This window comes from Pezoporus wallicus, unplaced genomic scaffold (genome assembly GCF_028554395.1).
Source record: "Pezoporus wallicus isolate ANWC-B61680 ecotype Strahan unplaced genomic scaffold, APGP_CSIRO_Pwel_v1 contig_5261, whole genome shotgun sequence".
In the NCBI taxonomy this organism is placed as follows: Eukaryota; Metazoa; Chordata; class Aves; order Psittaciformes; family Psittacidae; genus Pezoporus; species Pezoporus wallicus.
Window position 1 is genome coordinate 389,848 of NW_026642423.1, and position 22,529 is coordinate 412,376.

The following is a 22,529-nucleotide window of genomic DNA, read 5'->3' on the forward strand; positions in this document are numbered from 1 at the left end:
AAGGAGAACTGGGCATACTGCAGCTTTCCTTCAGCAAGGTGGGGCAAACCTGCACGGATAGGAAGGGGGTCCTGGGTTAGCAGGGTGATCACCAACCACCTGGAGCCGCTGCTGGCCCGCCTCGGCCCTGCCGGCACCCGGGAGCGGAGGAGAGCGTGGCCCGTGGGCCGGGCCGGGGCGGTGTCGGTAACGGGGCGGGGCGGCTGCCGCCTGGCGTCACAGCCTGCAGTTGGCGGTGTCGCTGCGGGAGAGAGGCCGGAGGCTCTGCAGGTTCCTCCTAAGGTGAGGCAGCTGGCGGGGTGAGGGGAAGAGCCGGCCCACGTGACTCGCGCCCCCCGCTTCAGGCCGCGGGCCAGGCGGCTCTTCTCACACACCGCCTCCGGGGGGAGGGGGGGGGTCGGCCCCGACCCCGCTGCGCCGCGCCGCGCCCTGCAGCATGGGCGTGCTTAGGGTCCGGGGCGGCACGAGTGGCAGCCTGGAGCAGGGCTCCAGGAGCCGCAGCTGCCCGCCAGCTGGGGACGCGGCAAGTGTCCCCCAGGGAGAGGTGTCGGCCAGCCGGCCCCCCCCCAAGAGAGCCGCATCCCCCGGCCGGAGGTCTGCCATCCCGGGGCGGAGCGGGAACGAGGTCCCGGTCGCCTCAGGAGAATCAAACACAGTGCTACCTGCCTTCGCCTGCAGCTATGCCACGCCGGAGGGCTCGCCGCACCGAGTCTAGCGGCTGAGAGAGAGGGAAGAGAGGCATGGCAATGCATGACCGCCCCAAAACAGAGCGGGGCGGTGGCTCGCCCGGCGGGCGGGGCTGTGCCGGGCCGGCTCAGAGCGGAAGGCAGCGGTGGCCCCACCGGCGTCTTTCAAGCGTTCTTGGGGCGGGTGTGGTGCTGGCGGGGGCGTCCCCGGAGAGGAAAATAGGTGTGGGGGGGGGCCAGGCCGGGCGGGGCTTCCTCCGCCCGCTGAGTGCCCGGAGGTCCAGCGGGGCCGGGCGGAGGCAGCGGCTGTAGACTTCTGCGTGTTCAGTTCCTGGGCTCCAGTCTCCAAGTTCAGCGGGGCCCCTAATGTTACACCGCCAGAGCTATATATACGCCTCCCCTACCCGCCAAAAAAGAGACACCCCCCCCAGGTGTGGGTTCCAGCCCGCAGAGGAGAACTGACGGATGCCGCCCTTGGGCGGCCCACGGCTGACTCACCCCCGGGCGGGCTGTGACAGCGCCCGGCCCGCGGCTTCACCCTCCACCGCCCGGAGAGAACAGGGCGAGAGTTAACATCTGACAGGAAAATCTGTTGATTTTGTTATAAAACTAGTATTATCAGGCCCCATGTTCTGCCTGAGGATGCTTGCGCTGCGGATAAGCGAGGCCATGCCTAACGGCAGTGGCAGTGCAATGTTTTATCAGGTATTTAACATTGTGTAAGCGACTTAATTCATCTCCTGGGAAATGTATTTACATACGGAGAGGTTTCAGTCAATACTGCTGTCTGGTCATAGTAAATTTTGAGAGAGACTTGTAGCTGGTGTCAGAGGCAAGTCTGAAATGCCAGTTTAGCATCATGTCCATCTAGTTATAAAGGCTTGAAGTAATTGAAGCAGCAGCCCTTACTTGCCCCTTTTATTACTGTCCTGGGTTCAGCAGTAGCAGTCTTTTAAAAAAAAAAAAAAAAGTTTTTTTTTTTAATAGAAAAAGAAGTAAGCTAAATCAAGCAAATGAGAAGAAAACATTTTAATTTTTGCAATCCCAAAGAATGACAAATAGGAATCGAGGTCTTGTTAAATGGGGGATGATTAAATGAAATAACACTGTTTCATGATTAAATGAAATTCCCTGTACCTGGCCCAAAGGAACTCACAGTACAAATTGAGTCCTAAAAAAGGAACTAACACAGCAAAAGTAAGGAAAGTGTTAAACAACTTACCAGGGCACTGTAAGTCACAGGTTGACATGGCTGGTTAATGTGCTAATCAAAAATATGACATAGCTGTCATTGAAAGTGAGACGTTGGAAACTCATCCCTTAAAAAGCTTTTTGCCAGAATGTGTTTGCTAGTAAATCAGATTCTAAATGAAGTATCTTACCAATAAGTGTAAAATTTGGTGTACTGTCATATGGTTAAAGATTGCTGGGTTCCGTTTATTGTACAACTTAAACTTTTTACAGATGTTCAAACAGCTGAGTGGTCATCACTGCATCATGAAAAACATAGTAAGTTGCACAGTGGAAATGATACAGTGCACCTCAACAAGTTTTACACTCTTTATAATCCTGTCTGCTTAATGGTGAAGCTGAAAAGCTGAAAAAGTTTTTTTTTGTTTACAAAACAGAGTTTGTTTTGCTGGCACAATATTTTCCTGTAAGCAGAAAGAGTAACACTGAAATCAGAAGGAAGTGTTGCCAGTCATCCTGTTCCTGAAAGGAGTTACAATTAGTGTTAAAGTCAGAAATAACTAAGCGTGCTGTTGAAAGCCAAATTTAATGTCCATTCAAGCAGCTGTCAGTAATAAATACTGTACAGGTACTGTTTGAAGATATTATTTCTTAGGGAAGTAAAAGCCATTAGTCAGAGTGGGACTATTCATTAGGGACTGTAGCAATAGGACAAGGGGTAATGGTTTTAAACTTACACAGGAGAAGTTCAGGTTAGATATAAGGAAGAAGTTCTTTACTGTGAGTGTGGTGAGGCACTAGAACAGGCTGCTCAAGGAAGTGGTAAATGCTCCATCCCTGGCAGCAGCCAGGTTGGAGAGAGCCCTGGGTGACGTGGTCTAGGGTGAGGTGTCCCTGCCTATGGCAGGGGGGCTGGAACTTGATGATCTTAATGTCCTTTCCAACCCTAACTATTCTATAATGCGAGCATAGTTCTGCAAACACTCATGTTGCTCGTCCCCCTTTATTTATTTGAAAGTAATGACCCAGGTTTATCACAGAATCACAGAACTTCTTCTTTACATCTAATCTAAACTTCCCCTAAGTTTAAACCCATGACCCCTTGTCCTATTGTTATAGTCCCTGACAAAGAGTCCCTTTCCAGCATTCTTGTGGGCCCCTTCAGATACTGGAAGGCTGCTATGATGTCTCCACGCAGCCTTCTCTTCTCCAGGCTGAACAGCCCCAACTTTCTCATACGGGAGATGCTCCAGCCCCCTGATCATCCTCGTGGCCCTCCTCTGGACTTGTTCCAACAGTTCCATGTCCTTTTTGTGTTGAGGACTGTACACAATACTCCAGGTGAGATCTCATGAGAACAGAGTAGAGGGGAAGGACCACCTCTGTGCTTCTCTGCAAGCTGGTTTTGGCTTTTATTTGAACAAACCTACCCAGAGTTTTAATGTTTTCCACATTAAGTCTCAGATGTTTAATTCCACTACCACCTATTGCCTTAATAGTCCAACACAGAAATAATTCTGCTTTAAAATCCATTTGGTTTGGCTACTGAATACCTAGAAATATGAATAATCATTCACTGTATTGCATTCATTTTATATTTCCCATGTCCTTTGATTTGTGCAGCTATAATGCATACTGTCTTAGAAACATGCCATGAGTAACTCCCAGACCCTGATCAGGGAATGTGGCTGGTTAACATTAACAGGATTTTTTTTCATACCATTATGTGTTTCGTAACCTGGCTAATGACCTCAAAAAATCCCTGACAACTGGTAGGCAATATAGGGAATGATTTCTGTCTTGTTTTGTTCCTACTCCGCAGGTCTATTAAAAACTGGGCTAAAATAAACAGTTACTGGCAGGAAACAGAAATTTTATACCCAAATGAAGTGAAGCTGTGAGATAACACATATTTCTATCAAATAATCATTCTGCATGGGATAGACAGCATATTGCTTTTCTTACAGGAACTATCCCTATGAGCAGAGGAGTGCAGGGTGGTGGGAGACAGGTGCTTGGTGCAGTTCAGGACTGGGACCCTGCTCTAGCCTGACCCTTCTGTTTCTGTTCTGGTGAAGGGCTCAGCCCCTCCTGCTGGCAACTTGAAGGGTATCCTAAGCCTCTTACCATGCTTCAATGTCTACCTGACCGAAGTAAGAGTGGTAGGTAATTATGAAGTTGAAGATGCTTCCTTTCTGAATCCTGCTTGCTATGGCCATGTTTATGGAAAAAAGGAAAGGTTTTGTGGGCTTAAGAGCTGACAAGTACTTCTGAGCAATCCTAAACCTACTAAACATATTGTTCAAGTGATTTAACAGATAATTAGCAAACAAATAACTACGACAAACTCATATGACAGTGAAAATATCTTTTCTTTTTCCCAGAATGGCATACCCGGGTTATCCTCCGTCTGGTGGCTATCCTGCTTTCCCTGGTTATCCTGTAAGTAAGGCTCTTAAATGTGTTGCATTCCTAAGGTATTTATATTCTTTGAATACCCCTTCTTACTGTGTTCTCTGTGTGTGAATAGTAGCTTTCAGTTCATATACAATATTCTCTAGAGATTAGAGGCTTTATTTCTGTCTCTTTTAATGTTGCCTGTTACTCCAGAAAGTTTTTGATTGTTTAGTCTTCCTTTTCTTGCTAGTTTGTTTTTTAATAAATATAGCTTAACTATTTCAGCAAATATTTTTTAATGTATTGGCAGTTCTTGCAGCTCTTTATGTACAGGGTCAGAGGTAATCTCTGAACCAGTCTCTATCACACTCTGTACAAATATCCCGTGTACCTGTATCCCAGGATTTACAGAGATGCTGAAAAATCTTCAGTGGCCACTACCCTCAGAAAGAGCTTGGAATGCTTTACTCAAGTAGCCCAGCTTTCATACGACACAAAGTAAATATTTTTCTGAGGATAAAGAACACTGTATCTCGACTTCGACCCCCTCTCCTTCAGCCACAGGACTTTGTTCCACCTTCCGTTCATGACTGAATGGGTTGAACATTCCAATGAAACTTACTTAACAGAAGGCTGGAATGTATCAGGTGTGACTGATACTGCAGTCTTTTTGATATGCCTGCATCATTTTTCAAAGCTAGATGCAACTGTGTGCTTCTATTAGTATGGCACCAATCACACCATACTTGTGTAAATTTTATATGGTCTGTGTTTCATGTAGCACAGAACTAGACTTCAGCATGGAGCTCAGCCTCGATACCAGGAAGATACTGAAAAACTACAAATATATCCAATATGTATAAATACATGCAATAAATTCAATTATTTTGCTTTACAGTTTACCCTTACTCCTTCTGAAACACTGAAATCAGTCAAACTGAAGACAAACATGTTAGAAACCAGACTTTCCTAACTCCAGGATTTCTTTCCCCTCCTCCCAGTTCCACTAACCCTCGTGGCTGTAGCTGTGATTTATTTTTGCTTACATCTGAAAATACCTTTTTTCTTAGCTAGCATCTAAAATATAGCAAATTTTAATGGATTAATTTAAAAGACCCTTTAGATTTGATACCAACAATTCTAGGTTTCCTAGTCTAACTGATGATGCCCAGAGCAATAACCAGTCTAAAAAAATAATGCAAGACTCTTTTCCTTTTGCAGTAGTGATAGTTATCTGAGCAGGGCTTTTGAGGATCCTAATTTTGGATTTGTAAATCTAAATGCTATTAAAATCTTCTAGTTGCGTCTGGCAGGTTAGACCATACTGCTGCGGGAGAGAGTATTATATAGCCTGGGCACCATAATCTGGGGGTAGCAATCTTGGGGCAACCAAACCTGAGGAGAATATTTGAGCTAGACTTTACTGCTTTGAAGTTTATTTCTGTTTTCTGGGATCGAGAATGAATGTGTACTGTATGTAATGTGTGACCCATATTTCTAAAGCTAGTTAGTAAGATGATTCCCACTGAGTAATGAGTCCATACATTATACTTCATTATGAAGCTAATTTTAAATACCTGATTGTTAAGATCAAGTGTATGACTTTTAACTTACAGGGTTTTTCCCTTAGAGATCCTGGTCATTCAAGTAAATATTTCTAATGTATGTTAATGCTAATAACAAACATTTGTGGTATGACTGGTAAGTCATACACATAGCAAAACAAAGGCATCTAGATGTTTGACTTGTTCTTTTTATTTAAAGCCTATAATAGGTATTCAATCTGACTCAGTGGTCCAGATTTAGTCACTGAATGTCCATGCTTTATAACCTGATTCCAAAGGAAATGGAAAAAAAAACCCAACATCTCTTGTAAGTTGTCACTGCGTAACATTTGAAAATACTGTGCAAGAGAGGCAGAAAGTTCAAAGATACCAAGCTCTTAAAAGTCCTGTAAAAACAGGAGTTGAGCTTCTAATGATTCATAGAGAGCAAGCCTGGCTGAGCTCACATTTTACTCATGCAGGATAGAAATAGCAGCTTCCCAGTAAAGGAAATGGGGTCCTGGTGGTTGACAAGTCAGCAGGTGCATGTCCCCAGGGAGGAAGGCTAATGACATACCTGGATTTAGCAAAGAGCGAAGCAAGCAGGTCAAGGACAATGATTATTCCTCTGTGCTCAGTGCTCACAAGGCCACATCTGGAATACCATGTCTAGTTGTGGCCTCCCAGTACGACAGACATGGACAAACAGGACAACAGCCCAGGGAGGGCTGCTCACCTGGAGGAAGGCTAAGTGGAAATACATTCAGTCTTCTGCTAAGCAAACACTGGAACAGGGGCCCAGAGCGTCTGTGGGTTCACTATTCCTGAGGATACTGAAAACTTGACAAGGCCTTGAGTAACCTCATCTAACTCCGAAGCTGACCCTGCTTTAAAGGTGGAAGGGATCAGAGGCTGTTCAGAGGTGCCTTCCACCCTGCAGCACTCTGATTCCATGTCACCATAGAAGATGCATCAGAAAACCCAAGAAGAAGGCCCCTATCCAGGCTTCAGGAATTTTACTGCTGCTGCTTCAAGTGCTGAATTTAATTATATAATTCACATTATTACACACCTGGACATTTTTGTAGCTTGAGAGTTTTTACTTTAGTGTTCTGTTAGCATGTGTGCAGACATGCCAGTTTTGTGTTTCAGCCCACAGGACAAGAGTCTGTCTACCCACCAGCTGGTCAGTACTCTTATCTCCCAGTTCCTGGAGGATACCCTCCAGCAGGAGGAGGTGGCACCTATCCTGCAGCACCACCAACTGCTGGGTATGCAGGGACAGCAGGATATCCTGCCTCTGGGGGCTACCCTGGAGCTCCCCAGGCTGGAGGAATGCCACCTTATACTGGAGGTAAGATTCCTTGTTAGAGTACCCCTTCTGCTGTAACCATTCTCTGTGCTTGGTAGAAGTAGTAAAGAAAAGCAGCTTTGTTCAGTGATCAATTTAGGCAGCAGCATGTAGGCAGCCAGCCAGATTGCTGTCTTGCAGTAAATACCTATGTGGTGATGGCAGGGCCTTGATGGTTTTGGGCCACTGCACAGACACAGAGGATTTAGTCGCTTACATAGCTCTACTCAATAACCTGGCTCACATGTCAGAAGTCAAGTACAGAACACTAAGCATGCTAAAGTCACCATTTTTCCCCTAGCTCCTTCAGGCCCTGGGTTTGGTGTGCCTCCTGCTGGCCCTGGCTTTGGTGGCTACCCGCAGCCTCCTGCCCAAAGCTATGCTGGAGGTGGACCAGCACAAATGCCAGGTAAGTCATATATAAGAAACTTTAAGCATCCAAAGTTAAACAAAGAAATTCCAGGACAGGTAGTAAAAAATTAGGCCCTTACCTTTATTACTTCTAGCTGTTGAGGTTTGTACACCTTCTCCTACCTTTCTCAATGAGACCACTGAAGGACTAATGAGAACCATCTCTATAAGTGCTACATCCAAAAGGGATGGCTGTTACTGATTAATGGTCACGCTGCAGTGGTTTAGGTGCTTATCCTTCTTCAAACTGCAAGTATCTGATGAAAGCTGGGAAGTCCAGAGTCCGCATTCAGTGAGTATCTGGCTGAGTATATAGCTGTTCTGTTAATATCAGATAAATGAATGCATTTTTCAGATCTGTGTGTTCATGGTGATCGCTGGCCTTATGAGGAAGTGGAAAGGAGAATGCACACAATTCCTTAAAAACAGTGCACTGTTTTTAATGCTTTGAGTGGTCAGTTACCATCAAGACAGTTTTTGTCCTGGAACGTGTCAGTTGTGTTTGCAAGAAATTCAGAGCAGCAAAAACTGTTTTTAATGGTTGATTTGTTAACTCTAATAACAGCTAAAGTGCTGTTAAAAATATAACAATTGTACATACGTATTATGGATAAAAATACAATTCCAGTATGAAAAATGTAGTTGTAGCTTTTGTATTCAAAGTGCTTTTGACCACAAAATGAGATTCCCTCAATTCTTTTTGCACCAATGAATTCTTAATATTTATCATTTAGATGCTAGACATTTTAAAGTGCATAATATGACTTTAAAAGAGATCATGGGACACACATTCTTCATTAGCATGGGCTATCTTGGCTTTTGTCAAAGACAGCAATATTCAATAATATTAATTATTCTTATTAATTTAATAATATTTAATAAGGAGAAAGCCTTCCAGTTCCCACAACACCAATAAATTTAGTATTTTTAGAATAGTTTGCTAATATACATACCTGAATGTGCCTATGATGGCTTCTTCCCATCATTCCCAAGGGCAAGAAGTTCAGTTACTGATCATGATAGGTATCATTACTTATGAAACAGGTTTTGTGCCGAGGTAAATACAGGTTTTTAAATGGCTTTATTTTCAGATAAGATAGCATTTACATAATAAGAGGAGACCTAATTCATTAATTTTATCTTTTGAATTTCAGTAGGATATCCCAGTGGACAAACACCATCACCAATGCCTGGCCTGGTACGTCTGTACCCTCTTCTATAATCAATCTTATGTAGCTTCTGTAGTTTTAGTATTTTTTACAACTAATTTCCAACAATTTACAGTGTGTTCTGCATCAATAATTCCCACCTACACTCCATACAACCTGAACAAAATCATAACCCTTTATCTGTGTACACTCAATCATCAAGTAGATCTTCATCCATCCAATTGGCTAAAAGCATCTCTTTGGCATTAGTGGGCCAAAGCTATTGAACGAAACAGAATGTCACCCTCATTCTGTGCTAGAAAAAAAAAAAAAGGGTTACTCATGGACAACTCCTTCTTAAGTACTGATTCCAGTGCTGTGATTTTAATGTGAATTTCTGTTGTGCAGCACATCTAGTTAACCCAACTCATACTTTCAGCCTGCAGCAATGGTTCAGTGTACCCAGGGCACAATTCAAGCTGCTCCCAACTTTGATGCTGGAAGGGATGCAGAAATTCTACGCAAAGCTATGAAGGGGTTTGGTAAGTAAGCAGTAGAAGTTTAAATTTCTACTGAGCTGGCCTTGAGATGCCATTTTGTCCTTTTCTTCAATTTTTATATAACCATACATTTCCCCTCCCCAAGCTTTTCAAAAGTTGCACTTTCTAAATTACTCAGACTATTTAGTGGACAAAGCTATAGAGAAAATTTGGTAGGCTTAAATGGTAGTAATTTATTATGTAACTATACCCAAATGCAAGATGATAAAATGCATTCTCAGAGGGATTATTACGAGTTCTTACATGAAATTGCCCTTCTATTTCCAAGGAACTGATAAGCAGGCTATCATAAATGTTGTTGCTAACCGCTCCAATGATCAAAGGCAAAAAATCAAGGCAGCTTTCAAGACTATGTATGGCAAGGTATGTTCATTAGTTCTTTGAATCACTAAGCAAACCCAAATCAGCTGCTGCTTCACCTGCCTGATTGCAGTTTAGTCCTGGGGAGTGGTTTGATCATTTTTGAAATGGAATTCTTTTGGTTATATTCTTTCAATATATTCCCCTGGCAGAAGCAGGGGTGGGGGGAAGGTTGGGTGGCTGGCTCTGTCCCTTAACCAAAGAAGAAGCTTCTCTGCTTTTGTAATGCTTGATAGATAGATAATAATCAAGCTTAATCTGTCCTTGTATTAGTGTTTAAAACTACTGAGATTCTTATGCATACAAAGCAGCCCTGAAATCTGTTGTTTTTTTTTTTTTTTGTAAGAAACAAACTAAGAAACTGGTTGAGGATTGGTTAGTCAATAAAAGGCTGAGATAAATTAATTTCTTCCCTCTGTTATTTTTGCAACTTAAGAGTGAAATGTTATAGTTGTGGCATTTTTCAGGACCTATCTAGGTCCTAATCAGTGAGGAGATAACAGAGAAGAGCTGAACTGTCAAAGGTTTGGATAGAGTGAAGTTCTTGATAAGAAATTAAACTAAGCTTTACAAGAAAAACAGCACAAAGCTGGAAATCAGTTACAAAAGTAAGTTCGATCTTTTTTGAAGTATCTAACCTACACAGCTAACACTCTGCAAAGCCTTGTGTTTATAATTGAACAGGATTTAATTAAAGACCTGAAGTCTGAATTAAGTGGAAATGTGGAAGAATTGATTTTAGCACTCTTCATGCCCAGCACCTACTATGATGCCTGGAGTTTACGTCATGCAATGAAGGTATGGTTTTTATGTAAACCGAATAGCTTAAAAACATCTTAAAATGCTTATCCAAGAAAAACCCATGCCTTACTGCTGCGTTGTTAAAAAATCCTGTAGTGGCAAACAAATTTTGGGACTGTGGGCTTAAAATTCTTTTCTGTTGTGCACCCCGGTTACAGCCAATTTCCTCAGGATTAGCCAATTCAGAGCTGCTGTCCATTCATCCTCTGCTCTCCGCCACTTATTCAGAACTAAGTTCTAAACTTAGTCAGAACTAAGTTTAGTTAAATAACTTACTCTGCCACTTGGTCACAAGTTGCAGAACCTAGAAAGGTTTGGTTGCTAGAACCTAGAAAGGGCCTGGCTGCTGTTAAAACTGTAACCACTGTTTAAATTGAAGGTATGTACCTCTCCTTATTAGGAACAAACAATTGTTACTGAATTTTATTTTTGGATTATCCCAGTGTTTTTCCAAAAGGACAGTAGTGAAAAATTAAGGTCAGATCATGCAGGTACCTGTTCAAGTGTTAAGACTGCATTAAAGATTAGGTGAGCTAGTTCATTTAAAACTTCAATTCAGGTAGACTGGTACATACAGTTTACCAAAATTTCCTTCTTGTTTGAGCTGCAGCAGCTAGCAGGTGGGTGATACTGGAATCGACTAGCTCAGCCCATGTATGAATGCTGACCTTCCAAGGAATCTGGAGCTTAAATGAAGATCTGGCTTTAGTGGAGCCAACAGTCACTCTTAACCATTTTAAAAAAGTCACAGCATTACCCAGAAGCCTTGCATAGATCCACTTCCATCTAATCCTTGCCTAAATAGAGATGACTAGGCCAGTAAGATATTTATTCTGGGGAGAGGGAAGCGTAGAATCATAGAATGGTTTGGGTTGGAAAGTACCTTAGAGATCATCTGGTTCCAACTCCCCTGCCATGGGCAGAGAGACCTTCCACTACACCAGGTTGCTCCAAGCCCCATCCAACCTGGCCTTGAACACTTTCATGGATGGGGCAGCCACAACTTGTCTGGGCAACATGTTCCAGTGTCTCACCACCTTCATAATGAAGATTTTTTCCTAATATCTAACGTAAATCTCCCCTCTGTCATTTTAAAGCCATTCCCGCTTGTCCTGTCGCTACATGCTCTTGTGTAAAACTCCCTATATTTAGGAAAAGTTCCTGCCGGTGCTCCATGTTAATGAAGCAGCAACACTTGGAATAGGGAGCACATTTGTATGCTGACCAAACCAGAATTTGTGTGTGTGTCTTTGGATTTAATGATTAGCATAAGTCTGTACCTTCCTCCAGTATGTTTCCAGGTTAAGGTTGTCAAAGAACTTCCTTTCTACACCATTTTCTAGTTAACTTTGGCTGATGTTACTGCTATGGATATAAAGCTTTGGGGTACTTTTTGAACTGGTGCAGAACTAAATGTTTGAGGAATCTTCGTTCCATTTTAAGTACACCGAAGACTCGGTGCTTTCGCATTGAAGGGATATTGTTCTTGCAATGTAGATTGTATTAAGTTTTGAAATAACATGCTTAATTTCACAGTTGAAGAAAACTGAATAAGTAGTGCTTTTTAGTTATGCCCTCTTTTTCTCTGCCTACAGGGAGTAGGCACTCAAGAGAGAGTGCTGATTGAGATTCTTTGCACAAGGACAAACCAGGAAATAAGAGAAATAGTGAACTGCTATAAATCAGAATTTGGACGGGACATTGAACAAGACATCAGAGCAGACACTTCAGGACACTTTGAACGATTACTTATATCTATGTGCCAGGTAAGCTTGAATTTTTTTTGTTGTTTGGGTAAGGTAACTGTGTACAGTCCAACTTTGATGCATGTAGTCATAATGGCCTCAGAAATAGCCTGAGTCTGCCTAGCAAGAGCCAGGTTTTTAAGAAATTACCTCTGAGCCATTTATTCCCTAATGACAGGTTCCAGTATAGGTTGGGGAACGACCTGTTAGAAAGCAGTGTAGGGGAGAGGGACCTGGGGGTCCTAGTGGACAACAGGATGACCATGAGCCAACACTGTGCCCTTGTGGCTAAGAAGGCCAATGGCATCCTGGGGTGTATTAGAAGGGCGGTGGTTAGTAGGTCGAGAGAGGTCCTCCTTCCCCTCTACTCTGCCCTGGTGAGACCGCATCTGGAGTATTGTGTCCAGTTCTGGGCCCCTCAGTTCAAGAAGGACAGGGAGCTGCTGGAGAGAGTCCAGCGCAGGGCAGCTAAGATGATTAAGGGAGTGGAGCATCTCCCTTATGAGAAAGACTGAGGGAGCTGGGTCTCTATAGTTTGGAGAAGAGGAGACTGAGGGGTGACCTTATAAGTGTCTATAAATATATAAAGGGGGAGTGTCATGAGGACGGAGCCAGGCTCTACTCAGTGGCAAACAATGATAGGACAAGGGGTAATGGGTACAAACTGGAACACAAGAGGTTCCACTTAAACTTGAGAAGAAACTTCTTCTCAGTGAGGGTGACGGAACACTGGAACAGGCTGCCCAGGGAGGTTGTGGAGTCTCCTTCCCTGGAGACATTCAAAACCCGCCTGGACGCATTCCTGTGTAACATTATCTAGGTGTTCCTGCTCTGGCAGGGGGATTGGACTAGATGATCTTTCGAGGTCCCTTCCAATCTCTAACATACTGTGATACTGTGATACTGTGACATGTCAGTCCCTCCTCAAAGAAGTGATGCTATCTACAAATCTGATGAATTGTGTGACCTAATTTAGCACCCTGTATTCATCTTGGAGAATTTATGTGTAAATACTTTATTGTGCAGAAGCAATCAATTGGTTCTATAAAGCAGAGCTCCACACTGCTGTTAAAGCAAGATACTTTGGGGTTTTTTTTTTGCCTATGTTAACAAAAGAATTTGTGTGGATGTGATTATACAGGTATGGCTGAGTGGAAACCTCATAGCAGCCTTCCAGTATCCGAAGGGGGCCTATTAGGATGCTGGAGAGCAACTCTTCATTAGGGACTGTAGTGAAAGGACAAGGGGTAACGGGTTAATACTTAAACAGGGAAAGTTTAGATTGGATATAAGGAGGAAGTTCTTTACTGTGAGGGTGATGAGGCACTGGAATGGGTTGCCCAGGGAAGTTGTGAATGCGCCATCCCTGGTGGTGTTCAAGGCCAGGTTGGACAGAGCCTTGGGGTGACATGGTTTAGTGTGAGGTGTCCCTGCCCATGGCAGGGGGGTTGGAACTTGATGATTTTAAGGTCCTTTCCAACCCTAACTATTCTGTGATTCTATGTATAGCACCTGTAAGAAGCCCTGTGAACAAGTCAAGAGGTACCACAGCTTCCAAGTTACACCATAGCCTTCCTTCCCTTCCCATCACTAGAATTTGGGAGCTCGCTTATCCCATATCATATACTAGGGCTCTTTTTGCGTTGCAGTTATCCATGTCAAGGAAGAAAAATACGTACTAATGCAACTTCCACATTTCTCTGATCCATCTGCCTATTTGCTGTTAGAATTTCTATGCTGGTTCTCTGTCTCATTTGCCTCAACCTTTGTGAGAGTTCAGCTGCACACTAGCTATTTGGATTAAGAAGTCAAAATTCACAAGAAAGAAAACCTTGAGAAGCTCATGCTGCTAATTTTTATTTTGGTAAATCCAGTCGTTTACAATAACTGACAACCACATAATTTAAATATTGTAATAACCACTATAGATACAACACTATTAGAGAGCTTGTGTTCAGCCTACTCAGCCAGTACATTTAGCAACATCCATCCATGCACCGGGCAGCAAAAAAAAAAACCACAAACCCAAGGCACATAAAATGTCATATAAGCTCTACTACATATTACAACTACAGTAAGTGCTTTCTGGAGTCATTCTATGATTCTTAGTCAAAATTAGCAAATTCTAAATAAAACAGAAGACCTGAGATATTTCAGGTGTGCATATTCAGTAAGATAATTCATTAGTTCATTTGGGAAGACTCTTTGCAACTTCAAGCCTAGAAACAAACAAATCAAGAGAAAGCTTATATTATTAAGAAAAATACAGAATTAAGTTCAGTATGTAATTAGAAGTATGAGATGGTATACGGGGGTGAAATTATCTGAGTCAGTGTTATCTGCAGTTTAAAGCATGCCCTACAGGTAGGGTTCTGGGTCACTTCTGAATTTGTTGCCTATAAGAAATCTTAAACTAAAGAGTAGCTTCAAAGCAATGTGAAGAATTTCAAACTGGCATTGCTCTTTCTGCTTCAGGCTTTGAAGATATGCTGCAAGCGCAGACCCCAAGCCTTTTTTCATTTGTCATCTGTTATCTTTGCTTTTAGGGTAATCGGGATGAGAACCAAACTGTGGATTACCAAAAAGCTCAAGAAGATGCTCAGCATCTGTACCAAGCAGGTGAAGGAAAACTTGGGACTGATGAATCTTGCTTTAATATGGTTCTGGCAAGCAGAAGTTTTCCCCAACTGAAAGCAACAGTTGAGGCATACTCCAGGGTAGGAGTTCTTTCTTCATTTCAAATGAGCTTGGTCAGTGTATTTTAAATTCAGCTTCCTGTTGTTACCACATTTCATTATCCTCATATTAATCTCATTTATTTGTAGATTGCTAATCGTGATTTATTAAGCAGCATTGACCGAGAATTTTCTGGAAACGTGGAACGTGGTTTGAAGGCTATTTGTAAGTGATATGTTCTTCTCTCCATTTATTGCTTACGAATTAAACCTTATACACGTAACAAAACAGTAATCCAATTCAATAGTGGCTGTATGGCAAATGAATACACAACCTGAGACTTTGCTAATACAAAACTTCAATTATTCAAATTATTCATTTTACCCTTAACTGGAAAAAATAAGCATCCACTATGGAGAAGTGAGTTTGAAACAAGAAAAGGCTACACAGAAACTACTTGTCCCTTCTCTGGGAAGGCAGTCAAGGACACAGAAGTAAGGGTCACTGGTTAGCACTTGTAACTGCATTTTTCAGAGCCCTGCAAAATGATATGAGTACTGGTAGAACCCAGCCGTGACTCTAGTTGTGACACACCTCAGCACAGACAGTTGAGCAACCCCACACATCATCTCAGAGCCAACATGAACATACTTTAGACGCAGTTTCTTTTCCACCTCCCTTCCCCACCACCACCTACCCCTAAAAACCTCAGCATTTGCTAAGGAAAATGTCAGCAAATAGAAGACCTGTTTTGAATTCACTTTTTCCTACTGACTTGTATAGTAAAGCAGTTAACATTTAATACAATTTGTCAACAGTGAGCATCAGTATGACTCAGCATTACATCTGCAGACACCAATGCTTACCAGAATGACAGCATTTCCGTAGCCGTAACATATAAGCAAAAACTTCCCAGATTATATTCTACTTGAGAGTTTTATGGGGAAAATGATGTAAAAGAATAAAGGCTTGTCTCTGAGAGCGAACAATCTAACTGAAACAAGATCCACTCTGAAACTACCGGAGTGACAACTTTTCACAGCTGTACTTTTCTTAGTGAGATTCAAGCAGTGGAATATGAGTAAAATACCCTGTGTTCCAGTACCAGCCTACCCCCAGAGAACAACTGCTTCTGAATTACCTATTTGAGAATTAAGGTTTCAGGCAGCTTTGAAAAGCACTTCCAGAAAAGTTAACTGCTAATAACTGTAACTTAGTGTGTGAAAGAATAAGTCACTTGGTCAGCTTCCAAGTAACTCAGCTCTGTAACACAGTTCCTGCAGTCCACAGAAACTGCATCTTCACCAACACCTACCTCTACAGCAAAAATCATTAACTGATCCTGCCAGGTATCACTGTACAGTGTACAATGCTGGAACTAATCCTAAAAATATACTTTATTGCAGTGCAATGTGCTTTAAATCGCCCAGCCTTTTTTGCAGAAAGACTTTATTATTCTATGAAAGGAGCTGGCACAGACGATTCTACCCTCATCAGAATTATAGTCACTCGCAGTGAGGTAAGAAACCTTCTCTGAAAGTGCTGCACACAGCAGAAAGCTTTCTGCCCTAACCAGCTTTTCACTTAGTCCTCCTTCACAGCCGCAGAAATACTGTTTTGCAATGAAGCTTTTACAGGGTTCAGATTCAGACGAACATGTTAATTAGCTTTAAAGCCAGCTTTTATGTAGTAATTGAATTATCTCTGGCTAGATAGCAATACTGCTTGTCTTCCTTCTTAACTGTGGTTGCCTGCCCATGTAGCAGATAGGCACCCTCAAGTTCAACAAGTTCAGCTGTTAGGCATTAGGATAGTATAGTCCTACCAAAGCAAGAACAGCTGCTAGACTGTTTTGGGAGCTGCTCCTCTGGCCTTGGAGAGACCAGTTGGCTTGATGACATGCAGTTATCAGTTGCACATTTCACCCATGGTGTGTGTTCCCTAGTCAGTGAGGGAGGAGATGTGGGGTGACTGTCCAGGTGTTAAAATCATACTCTGTGTTTATGTTCTGTGCTTTTTTCTTCCTTTGCCTAGCTTGACCTTGTGCAAATTAAACAGATGTTCTCACAAATGTATCAGAAGACTTTGGCTACAATGATAGCAAGTGATACAAGCGGTGATTACCGGCGTTTGCTGTTGGCGATTGTTGGTCAATAAAAGAGTATCTGGTTTTTTGTTTTCTTTTATAAAACAAGCTGAAGGACATGTAACATGCTTTATGCAGACACTCACTATCCTTGTGTGTAAAAGAATAATTTTAAGCTTTGTATAATCGAATATGCCTTCTGGGTGATTCAATAAGCTTGTTGCACTTAAAATTGCCTTAATTTACAGCACATAATATTCCTTATTGTATAATAAAAGATATATCTTGTCTACTACCCCAAGCCTTAGTCCTTCTGACCCAGACAAAAAATCTCTTCCCTCTGCCAGACATGATTAAACTCAAGACGCATCTCCAGCACTCAACAAGTTCCTTGATATACCTGAACTGCTGAGCTAACTGTGGATGACAAAAAAAAGCCTGAGGCTGTGATGTAAAGCATTTTACACCCCCTCCTCCCCCAGTGTTTCCACTAATGTTGAAAAACATGCAAGTGCTCAGTTTATGTCACATTACAGTGACAGTTTAGGGACCTTGGCAGAATATGACTGTACAGTCCCCCCATCCCCCCCTTTAATTTCTTACATTAGTTACCATTAATGGTTAGTTATAATTATGCTTAAGGGAGCAATAGACAGAAGAAACAGTTTTGTATCTAATTTTGAGGCATCTCCTCGTAAGGGAGTAGGTTACACAGCAAATGACTGAGCAATGAGAAAAGCTAGTATGTAAATGCTAACACTATGGATCATATGTCAAGCCCAACTGAAAGGGATTGTGACCTACACAATATAAATTACTGTGGATGTTTTCAAAGAGCTTAAAAAGAACAGCGCTGAAGAGCATATCTGGTTTTTCAGAAAGCCACAGTGAATCTGTCCCCAGCCATGAATTCAACAGAAGCTTCAAGTCTAGCAGCTGCCAATGCGTTTCCTAACATTTCTAAGCAAAGCTTTAACAGTGATTGTGTTCTAGGACACCCTCACACAAACAGCAAATCCCCATTTCTGTTATCCCTCAAACAAAACCAGTTCAGGCTGGCAGAGTTGATTCTAATCTGGCAAACTTTTTACTCCTACACAGCATGGACATGAAGGTTTTTGCAAAACAGTAAGAGTCAGAGTATACCACACAAAAAAAAACCTGTCGTATTTCACTTACACTGATGTTCTGCTACCTAAAATCTGACTTCAGACTATATGTATATAGCTGTCAATAGCTTTACAAGCGTCACAGAGGTTCTCGTAAGATTTGGTTCTTGTTTATTTGCTCTTGGGCAAACTTCCTTACAATTGAAGTAGCCTGGCATTTAATAATTAAAGCATATTAGTACCTCTGTGTCTTTTTATGTGACTAAAAGAATCCCCATCACTTGTCATTCAAAGTGGAGTATTGATTAAGTCTGGCTCATGCATACTACTACTCCAAGAAAATGCACAGATGAATAGGGTTCTATTTTCCAGTGACATTCACCTGGTTTATGGCAAAAAGTTCTCTTCATTACATGCCAGTAAGGAAGAATTGTTAGATGGGTAACAAGAGCTGAATAATAATGATATTGTAGTAGAAAACAGACAAGGGAACAGGTACTGTCTATTCTGATTCTGAAAAAGCCTTACTTTTCTATGTTGCTAACACAGCAGTGTTTCAACATGAAACATTAGAAAACAGAAAGCCATTTATGAGACTGTTTCACTTACAAGTGTTGAGACTCAAACCAGAAGGGACCTACCACTTCCTAAGAGAAAACCAGCCCCAATCCCAACCATTTGTCTTTTTGCTAGAGACCAACTGTCACAATTCAATCGATAGGACTATAGCAATTTTTCCACTTCACAACTGGAATTTAGAAAGCTTTTGAAAGGAAAGCTGTTGTTTAACACTGTAAGTAATTCTGTGTTCTGAAGCTGTGTGTGCCCTAAGTACAGGCAGACACTGAGCTACACTGGTCTTCCCTGGCCGGCTCACCAGGTAGCAGCAAGTTTCTCAACAGCTGAAGTTCCTGCTTTGAAACAGGCCCCAAACCTTCATCAAGTTTCAGAACAACACATTTACCCTCCTTGGCAGCGCCAGAATCCCCAGCCTGCTTCTCAATACTCCTCCTCGCTGCTGGTGCCCTACAGACAAGGGAACCACAGATGGTGATTTAATCCATCAGCTCAGGGATGAAATAGCCTCTCTGGGAGCCACACACCATCCACAGAACCCATGGCAGGGCAGCACTGCCTACTCCAGCCCAAACCAGAACCCAGCCATGCCTCTCACAGCTTTTGCTACCTGCGTTCTCCAACAGAGGCATTCCCAAGCCTTCTGCCCTTACTACCCAAGAACACTACCCAAGGTTACACACTTTTTTCTTTCCCTCCTTAAAATGCTGAAAGCATAAAACGAACAAAGCAAACTACTTACAGTTTTCTGGGAGGAAGGATATAATTTCTTCTCCCCAACAATACAAGAATTAGAGACAGCTCCAGACACCACCTTTCAGAAACACAGTAGCAGAAAATGAGTACCTACTTTCCAAACAAAGAAAACCCACCAGGATCATCCTGTTACCTGACTTAAAGGGTGGCAGGAAACCCACAGGTTTCCTGTTTGACCCATCAGGTCAATAACTGCCCAAGAAATTTTCCCTTATTGCAGATCTGCCTTCATATCTGGCAAAAACTACTACAGACAAAAGATGCTGCCAGGGAATGCTCAAGCAAGCAAACCAGGTGCTGCAAGGGAATCCTCACAAGACCCAGCTTCACTGCAGCTGGGAACTTACTGCCATGCAAGAATCACAACCAGTTCTCTCCAGTTATACCAAGGACTTTCCAGACAAGGACTGAATCTGTATTTTCTTTGCACAGACAACTCCAGCTAGTCAGAATACTGATCACAACTAGAATGTGATATCCCATCATGAAAGATACTGTTTTGTGAGGATGAGAAATTTTCCACTAGTGCTCACAAGGAGGAAGGTACCATCATAATGTTCATCATGTAAAATTTCAGTTGTATTTAGTAACACATGCTTGTCCTGCTCTAATATGACATATGCAGACACGAGTCTGCTCATGAGTATGGGAGTGCTTCATACAAAACACCAAACACTTACCAGTTTTAAACTTGATCTTCTGCACTCAACCTTTGTGGAGTTTCCAACTAGAACGCATCTGCAATAAAGTAAAATTAAATATTAAAACTCCATTAGCATAATATAAATTGTGACTTAATGATTTTTATCTTTTATCTTCTCACCCTGTTCAGCAACTTATTCTTATTTTAAAAAGAATATACCAAAAAGACTAAATGACTTCTCTGTATTGACTATGAACACAAGCAATCCTCCCTTTCTACCCCAAAAAGCAGCCCCAACACACTTCATTGGTTTTGAACATTTAGTTCAAACCAACACCCAAAATGTAGCTACACTGAACACCCTTTCTAGAATCAACTAACACTGCTCTGTGGAAACCAGCAATGGATGCCCAGTTTAGCAGACAGCAAACAGCTGGGTATTTTATTTGTGAGAGAGAATTCAAAAGCAAAAGAAAAAAATCAGGAATACAATTTAAATTAAATAGCACTGACATTCAAGCAGTTCTCTGCAAGCCACATCTGAGCCTTCAAGCTTTTTTTGCTACCTTGAATTTTGAAGACTATTCCCAAACAGTTTTCAAGGCCAGATTAGACCTGCGTATGCCAAATAACACCCATACACAGTGATAGGAGCCGCAGCCCATGCACAAAATTTATTGTGTGCTACCGTTTATAAAATACTTGAATAGTTCAGAACATGCACAAAATTTCCAACTCAGGGGTATGTACAGATTGTACTTCATGGAAACAAACAAAAAAAGGGGGGGGAGATGAACTCTAGTGACCTAAGTTTCAAGTTGTGTTCCAGGGGATGAGAGGGACATGTAGCAAATGTCAAAATAGATAACAAAGTACAGTGGCAATCAGTACAGTCCATTAGCTGTGAACAAATTAGCACAGGGCTTCAACTTTTATTTTAACCAAGCAGTCCTGTAGATACCAAAATACATGCAGTCTCAAGTTTACACTTTCACTAATGCCTTAGCAGTTGAACAGAGCAATTGCTTACGCGCTGCTTTGCCTAAACAAAAAGTATGTCTCATACAGGTTCAGTTTCTTTTACGGATTGAAAAATAATAAAAAGCTTGCAGCTATTCAGCCCGGTGATTATTAGCTATTTATGCAACCGTAATACTCACAATAAACTAAAAGTACCCATAACATCTAGGTAACCTATAGATGTACATCATAGGTCTATATATTAAATATTTGCAAAATGAAAACATGCATACACAAAATACAATGCCAAGCTTTACAGACTTGATATGAATCAAAATTTACTTAAACAATGTACAAAGTTCAATTAAAAGTACCTTAAAATTAACACTTCCATATTTTTCTTACTTTTAAAATTAGTATATATAATTTTTTTTTTTTTTTTTAAAATTCAAGGTGGGGAAGAGTCTTGAAAAAGCTGGGCAAAAAAGTTTCTGAATTAAATATTTGTTTTTTAAATCTGTGTTCAAGTAATAAACATTCCTACATAGAAATCTTCTGATAAGCTGTAACTAAAAAATACAGTGAATACAATAGAGAATTAGCAACATCTAAGGAGTAAACCTGAGGTCAGCATTTTACTGAGTGACCGAGATTTTTTTTTTTGGCATTTTTTCTGTCTACTTAAAACACAGTTTTTGCAGCCTCAGATATTTTAAGACCATTCTAATCTATCATTTTAAAGACATTTCATGAAACCGATGTCCATTAATAAATAGTTAGCTCTTAGGGTTGTATCTGAAAGTCTGATTTAAAAAAACAAACAAACAAACTACCTATACCGAAAGAAAAATCCCATCTGTAAACTTAAGTGTTGACAACGATAAGCGTAAGATGCTAGTCTAGTTGTGCTTTAGCAGTAACAGCCTCATCCTTTCCGCAGACTTCTGAACTTCAGCAGCCAGTGGTGGAGTTTGTGTGAACAGGCGAGGCAGGCTCCCAGGAGGTCAGGTCGCCATGTAAAGAAGGGGGCTGTTGTCTCAAAAGCACGACGGTTGTTCTTCAGCGGGATCAAGTCAGATGGTTTTCCACCTCATGTGAAGTAGTTGCTTCGAGTGACCCCCCTGGCTATTTCATCTGTTGTCACATCAAAAAGCAGTAATCTAGGAATTCTCAGGCAAGACATGAGTGAGTAAACCAGAAGCTGACGTGGTCACTGTGCATTGTTGTTGCCAGTTCCATTGTTTCCATTGGCATTTGTTGTGTTTATAGTATTAATACCATCTTGCTGAAGAGCATCTTTTCTTGGTGGCATTCTCTCATTGATCCTATCCAAACCTTTTGCTTCTTCAAAACTGCAGATTCTATGTTGCGGAGAGAATCCTCGTATTGCTTAACAAAATGCAAATTTGATATGTCAGTAATAGAAAAATAAGTAGAAAGCATATACTTTTTCTAACAAATGATGTTTTAAAAACAGGTAAGAAACCAGCCAAAGAAACTTATGGCTCTGCATTTGTATTAGTAAAAGC

The 22,529-nt window shown here is 41.6% G+C and overlaps 2 protein-coding genes and 1 long non-coding RNA gene across 8 annotated transcripts in view; 1 reads left to right on the forward strand and 2 right to left on the reverse strand.

Moving 5' to 3' along the window:
- Nucleotides 1–176: 176 nt before the first annotated feature.
- Nucleotides 177–17,251, forward strand: ANXA7 (annexin A7). 2 transcript variants are annotated; one of them, XM_057430309.1, is made up of 13 exons: nucleotides 177–282; nucleotides 4,262–4,319; nucleotides 6,971–7,172; nucleotides 7,471–7,578; nucleotides 8,735–8,778; nucleotides 9,168–9,270; nucleotides 9,557–9,651; nucleotides 10,333–10,446; nucleotides 12,045–12,215; nucleotides 14,741–14,911; nucleotides 15,020–15,095; nucleotides 16,277–16,389; nucleotides 16,905–17,251. In XM_057430309.1, exons 2-13 carry the CDS (start codon nucleotides 4,263–4,265, stop codon nucleotides 17,025–17,027), a joined length of 1,377 nt encoding a protein of 458 aa, XP_057286292.1. In that variant the 5' UTR covers nucleotides 177–282; nucleotide 4,262; the 3' UTR covers nucleotides 17,028–17,251. The 2 variants fall into 2 exon arrangements, with proteins under 2 accessions (XP_057286292.1, XP_057286293.1); XM_057430310.1 differs by lacking the exon at nucleotides 177–282 and adding an exon at nucleotides 2,317–2,505.
- LOC130610428 (uncharacterized) lies at nucleotides 14,027–19,954 on the reverse strand. Its single transcript, XR_008975044.1, has 2 exons — nucleotides 19,384–19,954; nucleotides 14,027–14,413 (listed from the first exon to the last, which is right to left on the reverse strand). It is a non-coding gene; the product is annotated as an uncharacterized LOC130610428 (long non-coding RNA).
- Nucleotides 19,955–20,688: 734 nt separating this feature from the next.
- The window catches only part of PPP3CB (protein phosphatase 3 catalytic subunit beta), a 42,265-nt gene continuing 40,424 nt past the window's right edge, over nucleotides 20,689–22,529 (reverse strand). For all 5 annotated transcript variants that reach the window (XM_057430307.1, XM_057430306.1, XM_057430305.1 and 2 more), the window contains one exon: nucleotides 20,689–22,389. In XM_057430307.1, the coding sequence (XP_057286290.1) occupies nucleotides 22,211–22,389 (179 nt within the window). In that variant the 3' untranslated portion in view covers nucleotides 20,689–22,210. The remainder of the gene's footprint in view (nucleotides 22,390–22,529) is intronic.

What these genes read in the sequence shown, in the direction of transcription:
- ANXA7 (XM_057430309.1), top strand. Translation starts at nt 4,263, where the DNA reads ATGGCATACCCGGGTTATCCTCCGTCTGGTGGCTATCCTGCTTTCCCT. An exon ending in CTGCTTTCCCTGGTTATCCT is followed by an intron (nt 4,320 to 6,970) that starts GTAAGTAAGGCT and finishes TTTGTGTTTCAG; the next exon opens with CCCACAGGACAAGAGTCTGT. An exon ending in CAGTTGAGGCATACTCCAGG is followed by an intron (nt 14,912 to 15,019) that starts GTAGGAGTTCTT and finishes ATTTATTTGTAG; the next exon opens with ATTGCTAATCGTGATTTATT.